Below are 9,292 nucleotides of genomic sequence, written 5' to 3'. Positions count from 1 at the left end.
AGCAAATCATAACCATGTATAATTTGCATATTTTAACAGATGAAATTAAATATTTTATTTCAAAAACTTACACAAGGCAATACTATTAAAATAATATTAATATCCCTCACAGGGCCCCCTGTCAGTGCCAGGCCCTTAGAATCGTCCTAACTTTCCCCCCCTAGCGGCGCCCCGGCTCCACGCACTATCTCGCACGCTGTCTGTCGAGTGAAACACGGAAGGAATTCACTTCAGACATAATTCAGAGACAGGTCAGAATGAGTTATATGCAATGTATATTGAGGAAAACGTGTTGCTTTTGGTAAATTGATGTTAGCAGGTGTGTTATTATGCTGAAAGTGCTTTTTTTTTCCTCCAGAGACAGTATATTTTTCTTTCCGGTATGGCCAAATCTTTTAGCGGTACGCCGGACCAGCCAGAACCGGCTTACTTTCACCCCTGGCTGTGGCATTGTAGAAATTCAAACTTGCATCATCAGGGTGATAGGGCGAAGGCATTTCTGTTTCACCACATGGAATCCCACACATCTCTGTTTTAGACAAACTCCGTGCTGCATGTGTAACGCTCACACATCTTCTGTGGAGCAATTAAGCCTGTAGTTATCTCTGATTTTGTTCATTATGGTCAGGAAATGAATAAAAACAGGTTCCAGAAGTGCACCCAGTGGTTTGGACACAATTGTACTGTTCCCCACTAGGTAAGATGTTTTTGTTCCCAAGTGAGTCGGACACTGCCTATGTGCGCATCACTCCCAAGAAACCTCTGAATTTGCAGGCCTTCATGCTCTGCATGCGTGTCGCCACTGAACTCAATAGCCAGCGAGAGACCATCCTGTTCGCTTATCGCACTCAGCAAGTTGATGAACTCAATGTGTGGCAAGAAAATGGAACTCTCTCTCTTTATCTGAGAAGCAGTGGTGATGGTGCATTGTTTGCTCTACCACCACTGTCTGCATTCCCCACTCACCTGTGTACCACCTGGGACTCGAGCACTGGAGCCACTGCGTTTTGGGTGAATGGACACTGCAGCCTGCTGAAAATCTACAGACGTGGCCATAAGGTAGTCTCAGGTGGAGCTATAATTCTTGGACAGGATCCTGACTCGTATGTGGGCAAGTTTGATATTAAGCAGAGCTCCGTGGGTGAAATTTCAGATATACAAATGTGGGATAGTGTACTGAGTGCAGGTCAGATTGAGCTGCTGTATAACAAGCAGAACGAAGCTCCAATTGGGAATGTGCTTGACTGGAATTCTCTCCAGTACCAAATCTTTGGGAATGTGGTTCAGGTGTCGGACTAAATGCCATTCAGCTGGTTGGGAAAATGGCTCGCTAAAAAGTTACTTTGACACCTCATTCTCAAATTCTATCCTTTGATTTCCAAGTCTAATCAACGATGTGATTATAATTACTGACTAATCATTAAGGTAGAAAATCTATATTTTTAGAGAAATATCTATTTTCAGACTGAAAGGAGAACCTCTGCATCTCAAATTAAAATACATATTAATACAGTCCAAGTTGTCACCTAGTTGTTGATTCGTCACCACAGAAAAACAGGCCAGAGGAGTGTTAAGGTGTTATTTGTATGATGTTAGTTTTGAGTTTCCTTTTCTTTCCATTTTAATTCTTCTGTCTAACGTCAAATCTATGCATCATAAAAATTGTATTGTCAGAGGAATTCTTTGACTAAATCTGATACAATACTTGGGGTTGTATTAATTTAAGAAATTGTACATGTGCTAATCTTGAGCCATGTCCCAACATTTCATTAAGATAACTGTTAGGCCTGGCTGATGTAATTAGATTTTGGCAATGATGATCTGGTACCGATGTTTAACAGGTAATTGTCCATGCTGCATTGGGGGATAATACGAATAGAGATCATGTTTTGTGTTGACATCAACACTACAAGTGCTTGTTGTAGGGGGTGTGGCCTGTTAAGTGGTGCTTAATCATTACTAGGTCACAGGGGCATCACTTGCCCCCCCCCCCCCCCCCCCCCGAAAAAAAGACCCTTAGTTTATCCAGCAGAAGTATTGTGTAATTTTCCTAACAAAAAACACAAAGGAATTCAAAAGTCTGAGTTTGTCAAACACTAGTAATGACCTACTAGATATGAACACCTCCACTGAATTGGTCACAGAAGACACAGCCCTCGTTGATACCCTAATATTACTTTTCACCACTAGGTGTGAGTATTTAGTTAGAGACCTACCCAGGTTGCAGCGAGTCGATCTGTAAAAACTTAGTGTAGCCTGGCATTGCTGTCACAAACACACTTCCAAATTCATCCTTATGTCTCTTTCATGTACTGACTCATTATCTACTGTTAAATTTCTAGGTTGATGATAACTAATTTATAGAAGATTACATGGTGCACTGCAAGAAATCCACCAAGGTTTTTTTTTTAAATACAGTCAACAGTAAATACAGTAGTCAGCAATCCAGTGAGAAACTCAACATTCAATTTATTAAATAAAAGACTTGACCAAGAACAAATAAATGTGAACAATGGCAAAACACCCAAACAGACAAAGGTCAAATGGCAGAGAATAAATCCCTCAACCTCAAATATTTAGTATCTCAATGTTCAACAGCCCCAAAATTAGCTCAATACTCACTGTACACGCTCCATACAGATTTAAAGTCACTTATGGGCTTTGTTGAGCAACAGAGGGTAACCTTTTTTCTTTTAACACAATAATGCATTTTACATCAACAAATTGGTCATGCTATACTGCCTGCAAATGGACGCATCAAAAACAGAAAAGGGTATTTCTTTCACATACCTGTTCAGCTATTCTAATTTCAACAGGGTGTTATTTTATCTACAGAGATTGTTTATCACTAAGGATTCAAATGCCAAAAGACAAGTGCCGAACCTTCTTGGTAGCAAAATCATGGCTTGAAGAGGCTCTAAAGTATCCAGAACTTTAAGGTACATGATTCAGGATCTGTCATATGAAAATCATATGAAGAGTGTGTTGTGAGAACTGTGTGCACGTGTTACCATCAGCAGGGCCGTTGACAGCTTTGGCTGGGCCCGGGACAAAATAATCTGAGTGGGCCCCCCCCCAAATAATCTGAGTGCCCCCCCCCCCCCCCCCCCCACACACACACACACACATATGCGCGCATGCACATCGCCACACAGCAACCACCCACACCCAACCCCTCTTTTCACAGTCTCCATTCACTCCAACCCTTAAATAACAGGTATTCCAAGCCCATTATAACAGTCAACCATTTTATTTCAACATTTCAACATATTTACAGTTTGAACATTTCCTTAGTCTGCAACTATTCAGGTGCGAAATGCAATGTGCCGGACTTTTGCTGTGGCAAAGTCGTCAATAAGGTCATTGAAGTCCAGCTTCTTTGCAAGTTCGTGCTTTATATAGAGCATAGCCAGCCCATTGAGCCTCTCCTGTGACATGTTTGAGCGCAGGTAGTTGATAAACCAAAATGATTGTTTACGGGATGGAACTGGGCCTCAATGAGAACGGAGTTATGGCTTTCCCAAAATCTGAACATAGAAGCATCAGCACTAGTGATGTGTACAGTGAGTTTTTCAGTGTATTTTTTGTCTTGTTTTTCATAAACGTCCTTTCCGTACTCGATTTAGAATGTTACAAAAAAAATTGACACCCTCCCAACCACGTAACATTAGCCTATCTGACCTGGGGGCTGACACATTTATTACGGATAAACCAAAAGGATTACAACGTTCCCTGGATATAGAACTGGACCGAAAAGATTTCAAAATCTTAACGTGTAAGCAACAACAATAAAACAGAGGTTGTTTTATTCATTTAGGGCTTATTAGGCTACTTTCATTAATTGCGCTTTTCATACAGGCCTATCATTTTTCACTTGAGCAAGGGGAATTATTTGAAGAGTATCCAGTCTAAGCGAAAGTTTAATGTTTTGCAACAGACTAACCTCAAAACACCCCATTTATAGCCCATTCGTTACATTAAACACTATCTAGCTGGCAATTTCACATGCCGTCGTATCTACACGGGATGATTTCCAACAACATAAGGTTTAATTAACAAGAGGCAGCTTTCCACGGGCTTTCAGCTAACCGGAGTCCAGCTCAGCGCAGCTCAACAAGCGTGCCTAAAACATTTGGATATGATTGCGAGCCAATGTGCTATTCTTTGCTTCATTGAGATATATGCAACACAGTGTTATTAAACTGATATGTTTATGAAATAATTCAATGCCTTGTGCATTTCAGTGTTCACTCAGTGTACCCTGCTATCCCCTACTTTATAATTATGAATGGCGCGTCGCGCATGCTGGGGTTACATTACGGGGCTGGAAAAAAGTTATCTGTGTCTTACCTGGCTCAGCTGCCCCACTGCCTTCACCACCTGCTGCATCATCTGAATCTTTTCTAAAATATCTATGCAGTGAGCCCCTGAGGCTCTTGGCTTCTTCATCTCTTTTTCTCTTTTCTTTTCTTTTCTTTGCTCCTGACTTGTGCATGTTGGCAAACGGGCTCGCACGCTTATTGTCGAAGCGTTATGATGGAATAGTGCCGTGTTATTTGGCGCCTTAATCAAAGACCAAACCATTTCTGCAATAGGGGTGGTAGGTGGGTTCTTGAATCTATTTTCGAAGACAATAAAGGCAAAAGAACCAGAAATCATTCATTGAATGCAAATATAGCACATTTTTCTCCCCCAAATCAACACATTTTGAAATGAAACAGAATGATTAATGGCATCTTCATGAGGGACCAGTTCTGGGCCCCCCCTCATGCCTGGGCCCGGGACAAAATACCTGGTTGTCCCCCCCTGTCGACGGCCCTGACCATCAGGTGGACAGGGATTTGAACTCAGTTCACTGCCTTGAGAGATAGTGCAAGAACCCCTGAGTCACCACAATGGATGAACTGTCTGCAAGTGTCAAGAGAGGGGGGAAAAAAACATCACACGAAAGTAGTTGCAGAACTTTAGAGCTGGCAAATTCCAAATGATGCAAGTTTTGCACCAAACAGGTTCCATACAAGGTCTCAGTAACAGAGTTCACAAAAGGAAGTCCAAACAGGCAGCACATAAAACAGTCCAAAAAGAAAAAAAAAAAAAAACAGAGCAAAAACACAGATGAGGGGACTGAGAGCAGACAAAAGGCCACAAACTCAAAGCTTCTATTCTCAAGAGCACAGCAGAATGTAGAATTCAGCAAAGAGCACCAGGCTAGACACACAATATATAGACCCCTTCGCATGTTTGTAAACAAACCGACCATTGCCAGGATGCGCGCGCAGCCTGGACCCAGAAACAATGGCGCTGCCCATAGACCGGCATTATGAGCTGTCAGATTATGCCAAACAATTGTCGTTACAAGATCGAGAATGCTACATAAATAAGTTAACTCTAACAAGTGGACATCGCCTACCGGATCTGCATTTAATTAAAGAGTGGATGGATAATGTTAGTAAGTTCCCTGGTATACAATGGCCAGATATATACTCGTACCTTATTGACAAGACTTCAGTGTACACCCACGAAAAACTTTGTGCCTACAAGTCTTTAGACGCATATGATTATGTTATGTGCGGGCATGTACAACTTGATTAACAATGGGACATTCATATTCATTTTGTTTTAATCAAATTATGCCAGTGATGTGATGGCAATGTGGCTTTAGCTACAACAGCAAATACCAACACTAAACAGCAATTTGCAGGAGGTAATGGCATGAAAGGAATGATAGTGTACTGTAAAGAGTGCAGCTAAGAGAAATCAGAGCTGCGTAAAAAGCGAGAGGCAGAGAGCAGAAATGAAACTGAACGGGGCGGGAGCTAGGTTAGAGCAGTCAACGTAAGTTGGCATTTAGAGTGAGGGCACACAATTTTACCTTTCCATCCTTGCTTTAAAATTGTGATTTTCAGCATACACAAATAATGATGGCACAAAATCTGGACTGCTTGAGTCAAGCGAGACCTCTCCTACAAACAAAATTGCATGCAAAGCTAAGTTAACATGCTAACAATATTCATTACATTGTGTAACTATGACCCAGCTAATCAGACAAACGTTACCAAAGTATTTTGCTACATCAATAAACGAAGACTAGAAAGAATAAAAAAGAAAGATTTAATAAATAGCCTGATCTTACCTGTGATGAAGTGGGCGCTGCAAACCCACGCATTTTTGATAGTGCTTTCATCCCAGTCTACACGTTTGATGGCTTGTAGCCATAGACGTCGGCGATTTTTTTGGAATGGGTGAGATCCTGCTGGAATTCTGAACATTTTAACCCCATCACTGCTACGATTCTGACACCCGACAACACAACAACTAGGCATTTCTGAGTCTTTTTTGGGTCCAGGCTGCGCACGCAATTTCCGCTTTCGTATGAATGACGTTTACTGCGAAGGGGTCTATACCTCCATGCTAACAAGACAGGTGTAAGCAAGAGCAAAATAAACACAAAAGGGCAAAATGAGTCCATCTAGTGGTGGATGAGAGGTATAGCAAAATGAGAAAAGTCCCAAATCCTGACACGAACAAATATTGTCTCATCTCGTGATGTCTAGCTGCTTTATCCTGTTCTACAGGGTCGCAGGCAAGCTGGAGCCTATCCCAGCTGACTATGGGCAAAAGGCAGGGTACACCCTGGACAAGTCACCAGGTCTGACACATAGACACAGACAACCATTCACACCAACAGTCAATTTAGAGTCACCAGTTAGCCTAACCTGCATGTTTTTGGACTGTGGGGGAAACCCACGCAGACAGAACATGCAAACTCCACACAGAAAGGCCCTCGTCAGCCATGGGGCTCAAACCCAGACCTTCTTGCTGTGAGGCCACAGCACTAACCACTACACCACCATGCCCCTAACAAATATTGTATGAAGTAGAAATAAATATATCCTTCAGCTCTGAAGGGGAAAGTGTGACTTTGATTGGTGATTGAGCCGCCATGACTTTTGCTGCTAACAGCAGATGAGCATGTTTATCTCCATTTCAGTCAGTGCTTAAATTAAGCTCCACAGACGCCCATGTCTTGAACACCAAATCATAATCAGAACCTAAACCTATGTGGTTGTTCATGGTATTTATTGGCTCAAACAAGATGAAAAGTTCGAGTAGAATATACAGTTTAATAGTAATTTTTTTTTAAAGCTGTCTTCGACTGTGAGTGCAAGTCTGCAGTGATTGTGGTGCTGGTGAAGGAGTGATAGATTCCTGCTGTCTCCTTATCTGTCCTAAAGCAATTTACAACTGCTGAAACACACAAGATGTTTCTGTAAAACCCAGTGTTTCTGGTTCCTTAACAGCACATGGGCTCAACAGACTTTCATTTATAACCTTTACTAACCTCAGGCTGACGTCCTCTGGAGCCTCACAAAAACCTTAGGACCAGAACAACTTGATTTTTATTGATGAAACAGCAAATTAATCAATTCAACATTTTTTAAACTACCTTAGCATTTTATTCTGAAATTATCTTTACCTCATTGAAAAATTACTGGAACTGAAACAATGAAACATGCTGCAAAAGCGCACTTGTGAACACGAACACACACAGACACACACACACTAATCTTGCAGGTTATTGTTACTCAGGTTCAGTTCTCTCAGTCTGGAGGAGTTTGATCTGAGAACTGAGGACAGAACTCTACAGCTTTCCTCTGTCAGTTTACACTCACATAGACTAGAAGAGAAATGATTAAATATCAGAACACTGATCTCAAACACACAAACACAGCCATAATCCAGCTAAACTTTACCATGGAACAGAAATGTGAGTGTGTTTCTCTCACACACAGAAATCAGAGGACAGGACGCCACATCATCACATTTACAGGAGCAGCGACGTCTTTCTGCACTCCACAATCTCTCAGCTACAATTTATTATCACACCATTAGCTCATGGACAGAACACACACGTGTGAGAGCGAGCAGCCGACAAACACTCCACTCTGATCTGTGTTCAAGTTTCTACAAACTAAGCACACACAGTCATAGACATATAAACACAGACGCCGCATTGAGCTGGTGGCCCCGTTGCTGGGATACGTCAGAGTGTCCGCCATATTTGATGTGGCAAATCTTCCCCGTAAACCAATGCAAGTAAATGGACTGAACTTCATAAAGCCCTTTTCTACAATAATATTTAACTCGATGCCTTTTATTCACCCATTAACACACACATGTATATATTTGGGAAACAAACAGGCATCAAAACAACATGTATAACTTTTAATGTGATGGTTATAAATAGTGTGCGAAATACCCGTCAGTATTCCGTGGGAGGTGTGACCTAAATTTCCTCAACATGCAGCAAGCCTATACTGGAATCAAGCTATCGGAAACTTTTTTTTTTTTATTCCGCTGCTACTATCGTAGGCAACTAACGATATCTACACATCAAGGCATGTTTTGGAGCTCAGTGGGGATCGTGTAGAATAATGTGCTGTGCTTACGCTGCTGAAGCCGTGTCGTGCCGTCTCCGCATCACTTTCATTAAATGCCATGCAGATAGGCTATAAAATGTCACCAAAAACAATTTTTGCAATATACAGTGCTATATGGAAAAAAATTCAATTAAACCATATTACAATGGGATTGCTCCATGTGATTGCTTCATAGTCTGACATGCTTCCAATCTCTTCTATTTTTGAGTGTGCCATCACCATCTGACAGCTGGTGGTGAAATTGGTTGGGTGGGCTATGAAATAAATTATATTATATTCGTTGTTTGGAGACAGGATTCACTGAGCGGCTATTATGCGCAAGACTTCATATTAGCCACAAAGTCAGAAAAATCTTTTCGTAAAATTATGTTATAATGACCAAATACAATGAAAAGTATTTTTCCAGTCTCACCTGTGAAAGGTAATCCCATGTGATCTCGTTTGGATGGTAAACCTGTTGGTACAGTTAAATGCAGCACATGAATGAGGCATCTTTATTCTCGGCTACTGTCTAGACGCTATACCAGAGACGGCTGAAGAATCTCCACTTTGCCACATCCAATATGGCGGCGAGGATGACGTATGATTCTATGCAGAAGGCGGCGTCTATGTTTATATGTCTATGCACACAGTACTCTCTCTCTCTCTCTCTCTCTCTCACACACACACACACACACACACACACACACACACACAGTGTGTTAGTGTCATTTGGTTTGGTTAGTTTCACACTGCACTGATTTTCCAGAGCACCAAACTGTTTGTCCATGAGGGAGTTCTCTGATTGCTCAGGAGTTTGTCAGGGTGGGGTTTGATGGACACTTCTTACTGGGGTTGTTTTACTGCTGGAG

The 9,292-nt window shown here is 41.6% G+C and overlaps 1 protein-coding gene across 1 annotated transcript; it reads left to right on the top strand.

Moving 5' to 3' along the window:
* The first annotated feature begins 382 nt into the window (after nucleotides 1–382).
* Nucleotides 383–1,299, top strand: LOC132886312 (C-reactive protein-like). The gene is made up of 2 exons (XM_060920863.1): nucleotides 383–401; nucleotides 698–1,299. The coding sequence occupies exons 1-2, from the start codon at nucleotides 383–385 to the stop codon at nucleotides 1,297–1,299; spliced, it is 621 nt and encodes a 206-aa protein (XP_060776846.1).
* The last annotated feature ends 7,993 nt before the right edge of the window (nucleotides 1,300–9,292 follow it).

The sequence above is a fragment of the Neoarius graeffei genome, chromosome 5, assembly GCF_027579695.1.
Source record: "Neoarius graeffei isolate fNeoGra1 chromosome 5, fNeoGra1.pri, whole genome shotgun sequence".
Classification (NCBI taxonomy): Eukaryota; Metazoa; Chordata; class Actinopteri; order Siluriformes; family Ariidae; genus Neoarius; species Neoarius graeffei.
Note: the sequence above shows the minus strand (reverse complement) of the source record. Positions and strands in the feature narration are given on the sequence as shown.